General features: G+C 37.1%; 1 protein-coding gene across 1 annotated transcript in view; it reads left to right on the top strand.

Annotated features, from left to right (window-relative positions):
* The window catches only part of CHRM3 (cholinergic receptor muscarinic 3), a 197,227-nt gene that overhangs the window by 56,618 nt on the left and 122,238 nt on the right, over positions 1-18,371 (top strand). Inside the window, exon 2 of the mRNA XM_013943963.2 lies at positions 7,190-7,296. Coding sequence (XP_013799417.2) covers positions 7,274-7,296 — 23 coding nt within the window. The 5' untranslated portion in view covers positions 7,190-7,273. The remainder of the gene's footprint in view (positions 1-7,189; positions 7,297-18,371) is intronic.

The raw sequence follows: 18,371 nt of genomic DNA, 5'->3' as shown, positions 1-18,371 counted from the left end.
GTCTGCAGGAGTTCAGGCTCTGGCTGAGCCCTAGGACCCTGCCACCTGCCTTGGTCCAACGCTCCTGGTCACTGCAGTGCAATGCAAACACGTTGGTTTTTGTTCGCATTGGTGGTCCTAATGTCACACACACATTATGTTATATCACCTTAAAAGGTCACATATTCGTTCTGGCTTGCAAGAAGCATGGATTTCTGCAATTTTATACTTACCAGTCCTTTTCAGAGTTGTGAGGATTTTAAATTACTCTTTAATTCAAAAGGAAAAAAAAAGTGATTTCTTCAGTTCCCCAAATGGATTTAGTGAAACTTCTTTGGTTAAATTCAAGCATGTGCAATTACAGCTGTTGCGTCTGTACTCTGTAGCTCTTCAACGCAGAAGGAGTCTAATATTTAACATTTCATAACGCTTTTTCTTGGCCCAGAGACATAGTTTTATGTGTTTGAATGTGAAGGCTTCATTGCAGCCACTGTCTAGGTTCATTTAGGGGATTGTTTAAGGTTTACATATACATACTATCAACTTTTTGTGATGTATTAGAATGAATTTTGATAGATAAGTGTGGGAGGTTATTGCATGTCTTGCCAAAAACTGATCTGCTTTCTGTCCTTATAAACATCTTTACTAACCCCATAATTCCTCATCAGAAGTTTCTTTAAGACAATTGTTGAGTAAAGACATATATATTTCATAAGAAAATGGAGTTTAGAAGGAAATTAATGATTTCTGTGATTTTCTCTATATTATAAATGATGCGTAGTTAGGAAACACCAAGTTATTGGACACTTTTAACTTGGGTACCCCAATGACCACACAGCACATTCCCATTAATAGAATTGCCATCTCTTTTAAGGGAATTCCATCTGCTTCCAACTGATAAGGAAACATATTACTCAGAGTGTGTTAAACTGCCTCATATGATCATTCCAAATTTTACCTATGCTTTACTCTCTGAAATTTCACACAAGACACATATCTGAATATTTCCTGAAATATTGAAATTTTTTACGAGTTGGGTTTTTCTGTTTAAGAGTAATCAGCAACACTGAAAACCATAGGGAAACGTAGACTTCTTTCTCTATTTCAGTGATAGGTAGAGAAAAGACTATCAGTAAGGTGGTCAAGGCTGTCTTAAAACATTTGAATAACCCCTGTTAATAGTGAAACTCTGTACAGAAGAAAGAGTAGCATGTTTGCCCAGGTCATCTTTTTCAGATAAGGCAATCTTCCATGAGAAGGGATATATATTTTATATATGCGTATATATATATATATATATATATATATATATATATATATATATGGTGGAAAATAATCTGACTCAAAATGGCTGGATGAATGAGCATATTTATAGACTAAACAGCAGATGAAAGAGATTTGCAAAGACAATTATTATGGATACTAATTTAGGATCACGAGAAGTGAGCACTCAGGATGGGATTCGTGAGACCAGATTAGATGTACTGTGTAAAGGATGGAAAACATTAGGTACTCCCAGGGCTTACCTCATCTCATCCTAGGGCCAGCGACTAAAATACACTAGTCGTATTGAACAGTCCTTTGATGTGCCAGCTTTCCTCCATTAACCATACAGGGTCTGTACAGCTCAGGGGTTCATGCCTGTGAATATTAAGGTATCTAAAGTTAGGTGGGATGAACCACTTCCTAAATTATAAATGCTGGTTACTGTACAGCAAATACTGAGTTTCCTGGTTTGATCTATTTAACCATAATTATCTTGTAGTGTTATGTAATGTTAAACATGACATTTAACATATTATGGTTTTAAAGAAATTATTTGTTTGTGTGTTTCTTTTAATAGAGGCACTTGTAGTTGCACATCAGTAAGCACTGGAATTGAAGGAACTGAAATCTAAAAGAGAATCTAAACACTCATAAATTTCAAATGCTTTAAAGATTATATATCAGCTATATAGATACATAAGTAAAAAAAATTAATTAAAGAAAAATACTATCCTAGTAGCTCTTTTCCTTTTTCCTAACTGCTTGTGATACTGATTATTTTCAGTGCTCCTATTAGATGCTTTGTACTTAAACTAAGCTGGGCTGAACAGAGACTGAGTAAATCTCACTGAATAATTTCAGAATAGCCACTCAAATTTTCCATTAAAATGCTGAAGTCACCATCCTTCAATAAAACAAATGTGATACGTCTAGACTGAACAATTTTTGAGACATGAGGCTACCAAATAAAATCATATCTGAAATGTCTGGATTTTGTTTTACCATATTTCCCAGACCTTTGAAACAAGACAAAGCCTTCTTACCTAGTAATTCAAAAACTGAAATTGAATTGGCTGATTCAGTAGTACGAATCTTAACTTCTCTTCAGTGAGAACATAGTCTAAATTTGGGATGCTAATCATTTGTTTTTATCTCGGATAGTTAAACTGGATGAAAGGGCCATGAAATTGTTTTCAGTCATCCTCAAACAATTAAAAGTTGAGCAAGTTGAACAAAATACCATTTGACAGTAAATTCATCCTTTTATTTTGGCCTTGGGGATTTTTTAACACAACCTCAGAAATGCAGAAGGGGATTCAGTTCTGTGGGGATGTAGCTGACGTTCACACAATTTGGAAAGAATTTATCCTTATACCTAGTGTTTCAAGCAACTACAAGACATCCCTTAAAGTGTCTGTCTTTCAAGTGAAAGTTGGTAGAATGAGTCTCTGCCTCTTTCTTCCCACTAATTTATATGATATTCAAGAACTATTCTTTCTTAATCTATCCTTTTGAAGCATTTCAACATGAAAAATAGTATTTACCTATATATTGGGCCAAGGTAAGAGAAAACTCCTGTTATTTGGGAGTTCAAAAGAGGGGACCACTAGTAGCTAGTGATTGCAATGAAATCTCTGTGCACATTAAGCAATTCATCTTAGAAACTGTATTCATAACAGACATTCAGTTTAAATTAATCTTGTGCACCTTTTAAAGTCCTTTTGGCAGGTCCAGTCTCCAAACTTCAGGCAGTGAGTTCAGGCCCATAACATCACTGAGAATATTTTGAGTAAACAATGAATAATTTTGAGACTACATCTCTAGTGAATTATCAAAAATGTGAACACTTTCATATCTCTTTGGATCTCTAAAAGTGTTGTTTAAGTTTTAATGCAGTTTTTGGATCCCCCACCTAGTTTCTTCTGAATTCATGGCCCAAGTTTGCTCTTTTTACTGATAATGACCTCATTATTGTGTTTTCTAGTTAGAAAGCTGTACATTTCTGTAGTACCTCAACTTTTCAAAACTCTTACCTACTTCTGACCTGTGCTGGCTGGGAGTTGAGCGGGTAGCCTGCACTTTAAAACTGGCTTTATTCCTTATTTTGACAGTATAAGAAAAGTCTATTTTTATGAACATACTTTTTCCTTAAGGTAACAAAAGAAACCCTAAGAATGTGAAAATAAATAAAGCAACAACCACAACAAAAAGCACTATTCCCAGCAGGAAATTCTGTCCTGAACTAGATATTATGTTTTCCTTCCATATCAGTAAGGAACATTCAAGTTTATAAATATTCTACGATCTCTTACCATCCAGCTTTAATTCTATCTTTGTCTAGAATGAGTCTAACCTCTTTCTAATTCAATACAGTTAAAGAAAGGGCAAGTCAAAGATATCTCTTTCAGCTTGCAGACTTTTCTACGCGTGAAGCTCAAGAATCAAAAGATTTTGTGCCCTTTAAATTCCACTGAAAATAGAAGCCGCAGGGTAGACATTGTAATATGCCTTTTTTCTGATTTTGTAAAGTCATCAGAATTATATCCATAAAACTACTGAATTGCCTTTTATCTGCACAGGTGTATCCATAGCCAGCTGTAGCCATTTTTGAGGATGATAAGATGATTTGTAGTATCTGTTGATGATGTGTTGATTTTTTTCTTAATAGATTATTTAGGCAAGAAAATATAAATATGTAACTTTATATCTCCACAAGTGTTGAGAAACCTTCATTGATTTTTTTCACAGCCAGACAAAAATTCCCCAAAGTTCAGTAAACAGCCATGAAATAATCTTTATCTGTTGAACACTTATATGAATATGCATCTTAATATTATCATTTTGTGAAATTCGTTTCTGACAGTGAGAAACCTACTTTGTGATACACTTCTGTATAAACAGAGGAATTCAATTTTGTGGTGCAGGGTCAATATATATATAAATTTCTTTTATCGAGTAAATAAAGCAGGAATTACTACATCCAGAGTCCTGCTTTCCACACAAGGAATTCTCATTGCCTTTCTGACACTGTAGATTCAAGTAAGATTTCATCAAAACAGAATTAAAATTAAAAGCACAAGGCCACACGCAGATAGACTTCTTGTTTAAAATAGGCTTTCTTATGAATGCTGGAAGGGAACCACATGAGTCGTAAAACGTGATCTTCAACTCTGCACCGGGGATGCCGAGTACCCATCCGTCCAGACAGCAGCAGCTTTTAAAGCATACGTAGTTGTCGTGCCAGAAGCCACAGCCTGCTCCCGTCCGTGGCGTGGCTGCACACAGGCTCCCTAACCCCAGTTCGTTGGCCGTGCCGCCCCCCGAGCCAGGCCCACGCTGAAACCCCCCAAGGACCGGTCCCACAGTTTCATAGCTCGAGTGCCAATGCCCAGAAGTGCCGCGGGAACTGATATTACTAGCACACACGTAGCCACGGAGCTCAGAGCGGCTGCCGCTGGCTTAAATAGATCCAGGATTTCATGCAGATAATTGGGGTACTTTTGACAAGTCTCCCAGAAAGGATAAAGCAGGGCTACTGAACCGTACCAGCATAGAGAGTGGTCCAAACAGAAAGTGTCATTTATTGCCAGATGTAAAAACCAAATCAGCCTGGTTTCCATCTTCCCTGATTTTATCCTGGGTGTTTCGTGGGAAAGCAACCGTGCTTTGCACTTGTCCTATTACCTATAAGTGTCTACTGCCAAATGCTTTGAATAAAATAAGTCAGTCTCCATTTTCTAAAAGAATCAAATTTCAAAAATCACAATTCTAAAAGCATAATTTTGGGGGGGGGGGGGAGGGAAGGCAGCAGGTGGGAGGGTTTGATTTTGCAGGCATACTTTTTTCCAAGAGTCCTAATGTCCTGCTCCCTTGATAAGGTCTGGGCTTGATGTACCTCCAGAAGCAGGAATTGTTACTAATCTCCTATGAAAAACAGATTTTGAAAATGTTATGGATTTAAATTCCTCAGATAGATAAACCTTTTGCATGGTTTCTTCAAATTAACTTTGATGATCTTCATAATCCAAATTGTTGACTGTTTTTGATTGTTTTTGATTATTTTTCATACTGAGTAGAGTTTATTAGTTTTGTATCTAAGTATATGAATGACAGAAGTTTTCTTTGAGGAATCTTAGTCAGTCATAAATTAGGGCAATGAATTCCAAAGCTCTGAATCACAACCTGCATGGATAGGGAAGTAAAATTGGATTCTCGATAGTAATGGTTTAACATTAAAGTATAGCAGATAATTACAGGGAAGTAATCTATTTATTGAGTACAGTTTGAAAAACTAATATAATGTATTAGTTTATTGCTAATTGAAACCATAACAGCTTGATAAGAGGGAAATTATTAAGAGATATTAAAATTCCTGTTTTAATTGTCAGGAACTGTAATTTCCCAACTAAATAAAAGGAATCATCCCTTCTGAATGGTTTTGCAGTCTTAAAAGTGACTCTAGAAACTGGCTTTGGTGATGAGGCAGATTTTTTTTTTTCTGCATTGATAGTGTAAATGAAAAATACTTTTCACCCATTATACTTTCTGTATGCAAATTACTTCAGAATTAATTTTTTAAGTATTGAATTCATGTTGCTGTTTCATGGGTAACTGCATGTAAGAGTTCCACTGAGGACCTTTAGAGACTTTGTTTAAAAAATAATTGGCACATGCCATGAAAGTCTTATTTTTAATAGATGAGTGAGTTGCTGTGATGTCGTTTCGCTGCTGCAGCCTTGGAAGTAAGGGCTGAAACTGGAACTTCTGTTTTTAAAAGCGTGACACAGCACCTCCTGAGCTCCTCCTGCATTTGGCTTGCTTTACTTTGTGACCTCAGGTGCAGGCAGCTTACTTTATTCTGCCCTTCTTTTGCCTTGTACATACTGGGAGTAGCGGGATGGAGAGAGCATTTGAGTAGCAGTGTAAATACTTGGAAAACAAACACCCAGTTGCTTCAGGTAGTGGTTGGACTGGGTTAAGAGGGTATCAAAGGGCGTGCTGATGAAACACTGCCACAAGCGTTCAGCGCTCTTCCTAGCTGCTGAGAATTGCGTGGCGCTGTTTGTAAAACAAATAATGCATGTTCTTTCTTTCTTTCCTGGCTATGTTTCATTTGACCTGTTTCCTTTCCATTCATTCTCCCAAACGTAGCCTCAGTTATTTTCATTTGGTGTGAGGGGGTGCTGGGGCTCACCTCCACCCCAAGGCGTTGCACCCCTCGGCTGCACAGAGCCAGCTGAGAGCAGGGAGCTCTTGCAGGAGAGGGTTTTGCTAGAGGGGGAAGAGATCTTCAGGGTTAATGGTGGATGGGTTTCAAAGCTGTGCTGGAAGAGCTGCTTCAGCATATGATAATGTACATGGGTGGTAAATGTGTATTTTCTTCCCTTATGAAGTGGAACATCATCTCATTTGGTGAAAAAAAGGTGAGCCAAGTTTTCTGTCCTTGCAGTGAGCTGTTCCTGTGATGCAGTGGTGTCTCAGCGTTGCTCTCTGTGCGGCTGGAGATGCCAGATTCGAGGCACACACCATCCTGCTTCCCTTGCTGACTCTGCTGCAGACTTTTGTGATGTCTTAGACAAATCGGCCTGGGAAATCAGCTCTGTTATCCTCATACCAGTTTGTCACTTGGCTTGAAAAGTCAACTGAAATGACTGTGATTTTGTTTAACTCTTTGGGGTAGATGTGAGCATCCTGCAGGCTTGTCATTGCTATCTTATTACAACTGCTCCAGATCTGTATGACACACAGGTGCTTGAGTTGTACATGTTACTTTCAACTAAGTCTCTATGATCTAAAAAATGGGATTAAATTCAGGAATAGAAAGTATTAATAGGTTTTGTTTGCCCGTTGTCCAAAGGACACCTTTCGGCTTATATGGCTGCCGCTCTTCCGTGTGTCTGCTAACCTGTAATAACTCCTTCTCTGTCTCTTGTTTTGTTCACAGCCTACATGCTGACACACTACCAGTTTTGTTTCCAAAGGAGGAGTTCACAGAACTACGCAGTGCCTGATCCTACTAGAAGCTTTGATGTTCCTCACTGGACCATGTAGGTAAAATTCAAAGAAAAATATATTCACCTTATATCTTTCTAAGTCTTCAGCGTATCAGGAAACAGCTGAATTTTTTGGCAACAGTACTCAGTTTGCTAAATAAGGTTCTTTTGGAATTTATGGACCACAAAGTCATTGAATCAGGCACTCCAACTATGCAGTGTGTTGTATCATCAATAGATGTAGGACTATGGACCATGATATGTCAATACACGTTTGGTCTTCCTCCTACATCTCCTTTAAAAGTTTGTGGGTGCCAGGAACACTGTATTTCCTGTCATTCCTGTAGGTGTACCTGAGCTAACAGTGAACTTCAATAGCAGCTGCAGTGGTGCAGATTTTGGCTTAGGTACAAAACCAGGCAGAGAAACTGAATAAATTCTCAAGCAATTAGCAGACCTTGAGCTTCATGTTATTACAACTGCAGAGTTTGCAGAATAAGAGCTAGCCAATGTAAGAGCTAGACTGAACAGGTTTACATGAATTAACCTCTATGCCTTTTGGCCTACCTTGAGAAGAGCAGGGCAGGATCGTGGTATTGGTAAGTAGGAGAGAGATGAGTTCGGATTATTCCTATTCATTTTGAGCTCCTGTGCAAACCTTCATGTTTTCTATGAATTTTAGGCAAAACAAAAAAAAAATTCCACCTCCAGAACTTCTCTGCAGAATAATTCAGTCTTACTGTAGAGATGAGAATCAATCAAGTTAAATTCAAGTTCCTGAAAAGTACGTTTTCCCCTCTGGTTTTGATATGCTGTCTGAGTTTAGTTTCAGCAAGTCATTTCCCTCTGTGAGAGCAAACCTAGGCAAAGAACTAAATTGTTCCTAATAAATTGCCAGCATTCATTATCACTTGTCTGCTTTCTCCCTTGTATGTTACATTGTTTTATGACTCAGCAGCGGTGTCATTTAAAATAATTTACATGAATTGGTAGGCTTCAGCGTTCATGTGCATGTTATATTTGTTGCTTCTTTTATGTTTCTTATACATTTCTATTGTATTTATAACGTTGTGGAACTGTACTGTAAACTTGCAAGTATAACCATGTCGGAGTGGGGGGACGGACCCGGAGTAACGATGAGTCTCAATATGAGTATGGTCGTTCTCCCTTTATTAGAGCTTACACAGAGTATATACAGACAAGCAATAAGCATGCACTAGCAATAGCTGTATGATTGGTTTACAGCTTCTGTCCACGCGCCTAAAGCGGATATATGATTGGTGCAAAGTTGCTGTTCATGTGGAGGGGCTTGTCGGCCCCCTCCTTGACTTGTTTACCACTACTTGCCTTTCCCTTTTGTAATGGTCTAGGAATGCTCAAGGACAGTTCACATAGCCGTGGGATCCTCCCTTCATCGTGAAGGCAGGATTGCTCACTTCTAAGAAAGCATGCCCTTTCTCACTTAACCATTCTCCCACATAACCGTGGTTTGGAAGGTCTGTATTTACGCAGGCAGCTGCACTCTCCTTGTACAGAAAAACAGCTCCCCCCACATCCTTGCTTTAGCAGCTGTGGCACTCGCAGGTTAGCGTGATTGCTTCTGGAGTATGTTGAGAGTTCAGTCGTTCCGTTCTGCCTGTCTGGAGAAAGCATCTAACTAAGTCATATCAGCAAGGCATTTTCATGGCATATTAGCTAAATCTTTATGGCTTCAATATTAGCAATAAGTGGCTCAGATGAATCCTGAAACGAAGCTTACCATTGCGTTCATATTCTGAAATTAGGACGTGGTATCTTGCCCACGGTTACGCAGCTGGCCATATTCAGTTACAGTTGTTTTCAGCTTTCGTATTGTATTAACCATCTTCTAGCTTTAGTTAGATGTTTTTTTCATCTATGTGTGTATTTTAAAAGTAATGGCAACCATATTTTGTATGTATGATTTTACCAAAAGGGCTTTTTTTCTCTCTCTGCAGATGACTTCCTATGCATGAAATACTGAAAAACACAAATACAATTTCTGCTTTCATAGTTAAACTCACATTGTCACAGCTCATGTGTGGGTTGTTTGAGGTCTAGACTGGAGAAGAGGTTCATGTTCCCTAGTATGAGTACCCCAAATCTTCCCCATCTGCAACTGGAGGGCAGGACAGTGACCCCAGAAGGTGCTGGGTATGCCAGGGAGGAGTCTGAAGAGAATGCCTTTCCTGCAGGTTTCAGTGGCACAACTTTCACCTTACAGGGTATTTTTAACTGAGGCCAGAACTCAGAGTACCCACATTGGAACTGAAATTGAACTGTATTCAGTTTTACCTTAAGAAGAAAGTAACAAAGAAAATAGCTGGATTCATGTAATTCACTCTGCAAATTTTGCTACAATCCACACCTCTCTCTCTCTCTCTCTCTCTCTCTCTGTATAAGTTTATATTTGTAACTTAGATTATTATGTGACAGTGGAAAAATGGTAAGCAAAAACTAAAGGGCTAAAGCACCAAACCATATAATCCAGTCTAAAAGAAATATATTAACATCACTTTCAGAAAGCCAGAAATGAATGACAGTTTTTTTCTGATACTAAATTAGATTAAATAACAACAACAAAGCCATTCATGCAAATAAATTTAGTGGATTGCTTTATATTTACACTGTTTTGCTACCTCTTAAGGGATTATAGGTATAAAGAAATAATAAAATAATGTGCTTTACTACTTACAAATGTACAGTGCATCAAACAGAATTTGTCAGTTTATCTGAACTTGTTGCATTAGTCAAGATGAGCAGAATCATTTTATTTAGCAAGGGTACATTAGCTCTGCTGTTTGGGCTATCAGTGTCTTAAATTCTTACTTTAAATGCAATGGTAATGGTCACTATGACATGCATTTGTCATTTAACACAAACAATGTTTGTGATTTACTAGCTTTTAGCAAAGTATAGATGTCTGTAAAAGTTATAGTACAGGAAGGCTCCCTAATACAAAGCATAACTTCTAATATAGATGGTGTAACTTTCAAGTAGTCTGAACTAGATGGTGTCTGATCTAAGAGCCAGAGCAAATGCCTTTTTGTAGAACATTTGCAGAATATGTGTGTCAAATTTTTCTTAAAAAATGCTGAAAATTTATTCTTATTTGTTCCATGTAGTCATAAATATAACTAAAATATTTTTCTGTACATTTAAAATACATCTCTGGGAAACTTTGTCATATCGACAAAAATCTACAGACTTGACCAGAATTTGTTGTTTTAACTCTAGAGCATCAGTACATGTTTTATAAGGTTGTGACAGAGAAATATTTTCTCCTATGCATCCTTGAAAGATCATTCCAGTTCTAAATCCAAAACTAATGAGAACTTACTTTTTTTAAAATTTTATTTTATTGATGAGCTCTGGTGTTTTTGTGTTTTCTGTAAAAAAAACCAAACAAACTATTTCTTAGATTTTGGCAACAGGTTACAAAAGATTATCTTTGACAAGAAAAAATAACCAAATCAAAGCATATGCAATTTGTGAATATGGCTGTCACAAGTTCCTGCTGGGATGCAGTAAGCAGTTTTACAATCAGCCAGATCTTACAGTGCTTACTTGCTTAGTTCCTACTTAAATGAATCCCATTTGAAGTGACTTGTCTTAACACTATTTCAGTGGGAGCATCACAGTTTAAACCATTATATATATCTGTGGCTGGCACGTTAAGTTAATCACTCATCCAAAACGTGCAGGGTTCTCCTATGCTTAAAACTTATTAATGACCAAAATTATTTTCCTACAGATAATTTCCTTTTTGTCTCTAGTTATTTTTTTGGGTCTGAGCAGTAGCTATTGATGAGAACAGGGGCGCAGAGACTGGGATTCAACTTATTCATTCAGATTCATTTGTTTATTCATAAATAGATTACTTGAATTTTGGAGTAAAAATGACACAAATTAGTCATTTGTAATTTGCATCCTGAGAGAAAGTGTACTTTTTATACTATAATTAATATTCTAAAAGGATTTGTGATTTAAATGAATGACAGAAATATTTACACATTTAAATTTAAGTATACAAAATATAATTACTCTGAGCTGAAACTCCCTCTAGGGTATAGTGTAAACAATTCTTTTATTGTGTGCATTAAAGACTCAAGTGGAGTGGTTATGTCTGAATGCCACTCCATCTAAAAACATAACTAATATCAACAAAGATCCTTCAATGCCATTTTTTGGAGGGAAGACTATTAGTTTTTGGAACTACGAGTTCCTATTTCCTATGGCTAAAAAAATCTTGGGTATTCTTGTCACGTACTTCACCAGACTGATCATGTTTAACTTGTGAGGGCTGACTAGGTTGCAGCTGTAGGTGGTATGTGAGATACAGACTTCAGGAAGAGCGTGATTTCCATGACCACTTCAAAGGAAATACATTATAAATAAAATACTTTTCTCTGGGGGCTTACAAAATCATTCTGTTTATCATTTAAATTACGTTAAGCTAAATAAAATAGTGCAGTAAAACCCTCAAGGGAAAAGTAGTTCATGTAAGTTTGAACACTACATTACTTCCATTAATTGGAAGAATTTTACTGTCTCTCTAATAGTTTATTTTTCATTGAATATATATAATTAAAAGTATTGTCATTATAACAAGACTCATTTTTTCCCATTTCCTGTTCCAGCTCCTTCTGTTCAGTAGACTGCTATAGTTTTGTTTGCCTTCCATACTTTATTTTTGGTACCTAATGCTCTAAGTATTAACATATCGCAAAAGATTTCCGTCACTGTGCCACAGATGTTCTGCTCAATCAGACTGACACTGCAACTGAGACTGTTGACCGTCCTGATATTTTATTATCAGAACTGTGGAGTGCGAGGCTTTCTTTTTTTGGAATATTTAAGCTTCTGCTGTTCTGAAACATGCAGTGTGCTTCTATAGGATTGTTTGGGGAAGTAGCTGTTATCCAGGAACTACACTAAAGCAGGAGAATCCATTATTATCTCCACTTTATAAATCTAACTCAGAGACAGAGAGGAGATTTTATACATACATACCTGCATACATATGTGTGTGTGTCTGTGTATGCATAGGCGTGTATTTTGTAGATATATATATATATATATATATATATATAAGATCATACATATTTGCATATGTGTATGCATGTATGAGTGTGTGTTGATACATATGGATCGCTTATATATATATTCTTTCTCTTGCTAGGAACATATGCCCATTCGGTTTTGTATGGGATTCTAATAGGATCTGTCACTCTAAATCATATGAAGATAACGTGACTCCCAGGAGAGAGTCTCAAATTAGTACTGGGAAATTTTTGGAAAACCTCACTAAGCTACCTAATTTTAAAAATGATTTATTCTACCTTCCTTTTTCCCCTTCTGACAAGAGACCATAAAAGCTGAACTAAAATAGGTTATCATTCTTAACAGCATGGAAGGCAGTAAATCTGTAATGCTAGACTCCTCTAATATTCACAGCTTTGCAATATGGCTATCTGTAGAAATAATCTAAGCATATAGAAACCTCACAGAAGCTGAACAGCTTGTAAAATAGAAGCAGAACATGTCCCATAAGCAATATACTTCTTCCCATTTTAGAATCAGTTTTAAACCAGCCGCTAACCTCAAATTAATCCCCATTTAATGTTTAAAACAAAGCTTTCTGTTTCGTCTAAAGTAATTTCAAGCAATTAAAAATATATTTGTGGGAGGAAAATATCTTTACAACAACATATTAACAATGTTGAAATACAAAAAATGAAAGAAACTATGCACAAATTTTTCCCTGTTTTTTTTAAATCTGTTTCATTTTAAGGATCACATTCAAAAGGCAATAATAATTAAGCTAACATTTGATTCAATAAAAACATTACTTACCTGAGAGTTTCATGTTAGACTGAGTAAGCACTGAGCAGGAAAAAGGTATTACAAAATATCAAAGCATAGACATATTTTCTGTTCACTCAAATCCTAAAATTTTTAGGAAATATTTAAGAAGACTTAGTCACAAAGGTCTAAAATAATTACTTCAGTGTATTTTCTTAGATTTTCATTAAAGTTTAAATAAATCTGTTCATCATGTCACTGTATATCCTTAGGAAACATTTCTATTTCCTTTCTGCTTTATAAGATTCTTATATTTTTTCCTGTATTATTTGTCCGCTTTTCAAAAATAACTTTTATTCTTTTCATAAAGAGTTTCTGTGTGATTAAATGATGGAGGTAATGACCTCTTTAATGAAATATTGAATCTACTATACTGTGGCAAATAGGACTGATCTGAGTTTTCCTGTATTGTTTCCAACTGTCTCCAGAGTTATGCAAAAATATTTTTCATTATGCAATTAAATTGCACCATGATTAATTCAATTTTTCCTTTGTCTCCCATGCTTTTCTGCCGACCCTTTAAAGTTAATAGAGAAGAATAATATTCTGATTTTCAAATAGAGATGTATGCACATACACACACATTTTGCTTAGTTCTCTGGCTGGTATTGCTTGCAGTGTGCTGAGTAAAGAGGGAGTTTTTCATTAAAAATGTGAAACTGATGTGCAGTAGAGGTCCATCTTTATTCAGAATATATGCTTGTATCACTGAGTGAAAGCATTTTGCTGAAATGTTTATGCATAGTTGCCACAGCGATACTATAGTTAAAGCTGTGGTTTAGCTAGAGTCTCCTTGAATAGGGAATTACAAGACTCAAAATGAGATTTTGTTCTGAATTTGCAGTTTTGTCCACTTGACTAGTTGTGCACCTTGCCACCTGTTCTATCTCCAGGTGCACACAGCTGCCACCCAGCCACGTCCTGAGTCAGAGCAAGGCACTAGAGCCATAGGTTTTATTCAGAAAAGAAGTCTTGGAAGGAAATCATTCTTGGTCCACTGAAGTTGTTGTTTCAATGTAAATTTTTAATTTAAAAATGAAATTAGCTTTGAAAGGGAGAGTTGATTTGGAAAGGAAAATCACTGAATTCCAAAATGCCCACAAATTTTATTTCAGAAAATTTTCAACTTTCCGTACTGCTGATAACACCTCTTGCCTGGTCTGCTTTTCTAGTGACACTGCTCTTAACCATCATCTTGTCTCATATTTGGCCTTCTTCCATATCATCTCTTTTGATGCTGTAGCACTGTGTTGAAACATCCGAAAACATCATACTCTTTTTTTTCTTTTGAAGGCTGTGGTGAGCAAGTGAAAATGAAAGGCTGTGATAGTGAAATCAGGTGTGCTTCAGGATGAGTTAAGTTACTTAAACGTGTAAAAATATTTTTAACATACAGATATAATATAAAACATACTGCATTTATATGGATTTTAGCCATCTCATTCTTGTTCCTATTTAGTCTGTGAGTTCTCTGGGGAGTGTATTGTGTCTGATGTGTTGTGGCTGCTATCAAAATACAAAAAAATTAAATAATAGTAGAGGTGTCTGTTCTGCTGCAGTTAGTAATTAATGTTATTTTAAAGCAGAGAAAGTAGGAGGAAAAGGAAGTGGCTCAAATAAAGAAACTGCATTTGTACTTTTCCTGGGATTTTTCTGCCTTTTTCCCTTTTAGACATCAGGAGAATAAACGATTAGAAAGCAGAGCTTTATCTTCAGTCCTTGGACACAGTGTATGGCTCGTGCAAGCGAGCCAGAGGGGCTCACAGTTGGCTTTAGTGAGGTGGCCACTGCTGATTTCCCCAGCGCAGGGTGAATTATAAAGGTTACGTTTTCATGCAGTGCCTGCATTTCATTGGGATCCTGTTGCAGAGCTGCTTCTACCTACCAGGGTGCCAAGGGCTGATTCTCCACAGCACAGCCCTTCTTCAAGCTCCACGGCCTCAAGGGCTGCCCCTTTCTTAATGTAAATCTAACTTAATATGGTTATTTGCATATGGCAAAGAAAGAAAAGACTCCTCGATGTTCAAAGCAATTTAAAATCTCTTTTCTGCTGGTATCTCACAGAGGTACTTTCTGAGCGAAGAAATGAGTTCAGGGAGGATTTTTGAGGTGACTTTCACTGAAACTCATTGTTTCAGGACAAATTAAGCAGGTCCTAACTCCAGCTGGTAGAATACACGGATATAATGTGCATGAGAGAAGAGCTAGAATCACATTCACTTTAACCGGTAATTACTTTATTGGGAAGTTCCTAAAATTTATCATAGTGATTAATAGAAGAGAAGAAATTAATAGGGTTTCTGTAAGCTTTTCTGTGGAACATATTCCATCCCTCATTAGTAAAGTTATTTTATATTGCTAATGGAGAAACTGTATAGAGAGACTGATACGAAGGAATGGAGCTGCTGAAATGGTTGTGCCCTATTGTGTGGGATGAAAGATTCTCTCTGATTCATTAATTTCAAACTTTTCTCAAAATTACCTTCGGGATTGTTGTTGTTGTTGTTATGTTTCTCTTAAAGTGAAATTAAAAGTGTTTTCAACAGGTTGCCATTTCTTTCTTGGGAAGTAAACCAGAGATAAATAAATAGCGAGAAACTCGTGAAGACTTAGAAAGTACAGATGAAAAACTATAAGGAATAGTCCAGCAAAGAAATTAATTATGCCTTTTACAGCATTTCTGTGATTAATACAGCTGTTCAGGGCCAATTTGTTTAAAAATGAAAAGGCTCTTTTGTGTTGCTGTTGTTTTTAAAAACAGCCACAATCACACCAAAAAAAACCCCACCAACCACCCGAGGCTGGAAACTGTTGCTTAAAACAGCCTTAACTTAAGCATAGCTTTGCTATGCAAGAGCCTTCTGCTGCTTCCTGACGTGCTCTGCAGTCCAGTTCTCCGTGTGTGCGGTGTGACCAGAGCGGGACAGCATGTGGTGTCCCTCGGGGCGCTCACTGAAATCCCGCGCCGCTGGTAGCGGGATGCCCGGGACCAGGAGAGCGGCCAAGCAGCAGGCACCAACTCCCCTCTCTGGGGCCTCCTCCTTCTCCCACCTGCAGTTACTGCAGGGATTACTGCAGGTCCTAAAAGTGGAAGAATTTTTGTGATTATTTTAATCTTTCCACTGAAAAACACTGGGCATATATTTGATTTTTTCATATCAATTTCTACGCACTGTCAGACCAATATTAATGCTTAAGTTACTGCTTATAAGAGATATGCCAGTGAACTTAATGTCCAAATCAGCTGCTCATTTTCTGTCCATCTTAAATTTCATATAAGTGCTAGGGACTGACGCTCTTTTTTCTGAAGTTTAAGAATTAAAACATCCAAAATACTGTTTAGACTAACAGGAAATAAAAACCCCACTGTTTTATTTTACAGACTTTGGTAAAACGTTTGAGCCGGTAGCACTGCAATAAAGCTTGCGGTGTCAGACTGTAGCCTGAGGGCTGCGCGAGGCAAGGCATTCCCCGCTGTCGCAAGGCGGCCGGGGACACCCTGGCAAAGGCAAAGAAGCGAGAGCAGAGCGTGCCGGCGAGGACTCGCAGTCGGTGGCCCAAGTGCTGGCTGCTTGGCTTTGTAACCTGAAGTCTGACACCGCGTTTTCAGGATTTATTTCCGTTCGTCTCTGTGGCCACTTTTTCACATTTGCCTCGTAAATTTTTCCATTGCTCTGTGACATCTGTGGGGTCTGGAGACTTACGCTGCAAATTCTTGTGTGTAATTATTGAACATTTCCTATGTAATCGTTAGGTGACTGATCTGCAAGCAACAGCGCTTACAAGAGAGGACATTTCAGCCTGATTTCTGTTTTTCTGGTGATCTCCAGACACCCCCGTGTACTACTTTCTCAAAGGTTATTTCCTCTCAGGTATAACTGTGCAAAGATTTTCGATCTGCTGGAGGACCTAGTGGTCTGAAAAACATATACATTGGCCTGTTCATCAGCTGGTGTTTACTAGCTTGGCTGACTTGAAGAAGCAACAATTTGCTTCTTGCTTGGAAGACTTGAGCAGCAACATTTTGCTAGAGTTTTGTTAGTGATGTTTGTTTTAAATGGCTATTCTGCCTTTCTTCAAAACTACTGAGCCAGATCTTCAGGTTCTATTACTTTGAATAATTCTTAAAAGTATATCTTCTGTTCTGAAACTTTAGTGGATATTGCACTGAAATATCCCTGGGCATATAATCTACAGGCATTATTTTGTGTCAGTCTGGGGGTTTTTTTGTTTGTTTGTTTTTTGTATGGGGAGCACCATATTCAAGATTGGCTACAATATATTATATGGGTTTTTATTATTTTTCTCTCCACAGAAAATAACAGTTATCCTGTTATCCTGTTTCTGAACAAGTGCTACTCAAAGTACGTGCAGTAGTATTCTGTAAAAATTCTGTAAACAAAAAACGAGATGCTGTGTAAGCATGTATAAAATAAGTTTTAGTCAAATGGAGATTTGTGCAATTATGCTGAAAAAAATTGGACTTTTCAAATATCTTTTGAAATCTTGGCATGATGCATTTTATGCCATGTAATAATATCTGGTATATAGATATTATATATATCTGATACTATAGATCAAATATGATACTATATATATAATATCTGATATTATAACTTTTCAGCCAAGGTATATAGAGGCAAGGAGAGTGAGATATACACAACTGACTATAGAGTGATCTCTGTGTCTTTGGTAATAACTGTTTTTTTTTACAAAGGAAAAAAGTAGAGACTGCTACATTAGTTTTGACCAGTTGAGCTGGTCTTTTTCCTTCTGCAGTAAAGGTTTATTTTTCCAAAGGAAGGATTCTCTAGTTCACTGCCTGTTTATAAGAATCAATAGTTCAAAGTTACGTAACTATATTTTGTGGTCCTCTAGGTTTGATGTTGTGAGTTGTCTTCTTTTGCTATTTCAAGATCATGCTTTAATATCATTTCTTCTCGTATAGTATTTTTTGAAGTTTTCTATTTAAATTATGTTATCTTAAGACTTGTGGGTTTCATATGGAACTGGATATGCACCCATTTTGTAACATTGCTGATAAGAGTTTTTAGAAGATACGTCTCCCTCTAACCTAGTAGATAGTGGTAGTCAGTACTGAGAATTTTGGTACTTGAACTTTTATTGAAAGAAACGTGCTGATTTTCATATTTATAAGCAAGGAGGGAGGCAGTTTGACCCAATTCCAAGGTGTTACCTAATGTTTCTTGGGGAGAGGATGTGGACTCAGACTCTTAATTTTCTGGTCTT

Source organism: Apteryx mantelli, chromosome 3 (assembly GCF_036417845.1).
Source record: "Apteryx mantelli isolate bAptMan1 chromosome 3, bAptMan1.hap1, whole genome shotgun sequence".
NCBI lineage: Eukaryota > Metazoa > Chordata > Aves > Apterygiformes > Apterygidae > Apteryx > Apteryx mantelli.
Note: the sequence above shows the minus strand (reverse complement) of the source record. Positions and strands in the feature narration are given on the sequence as shown.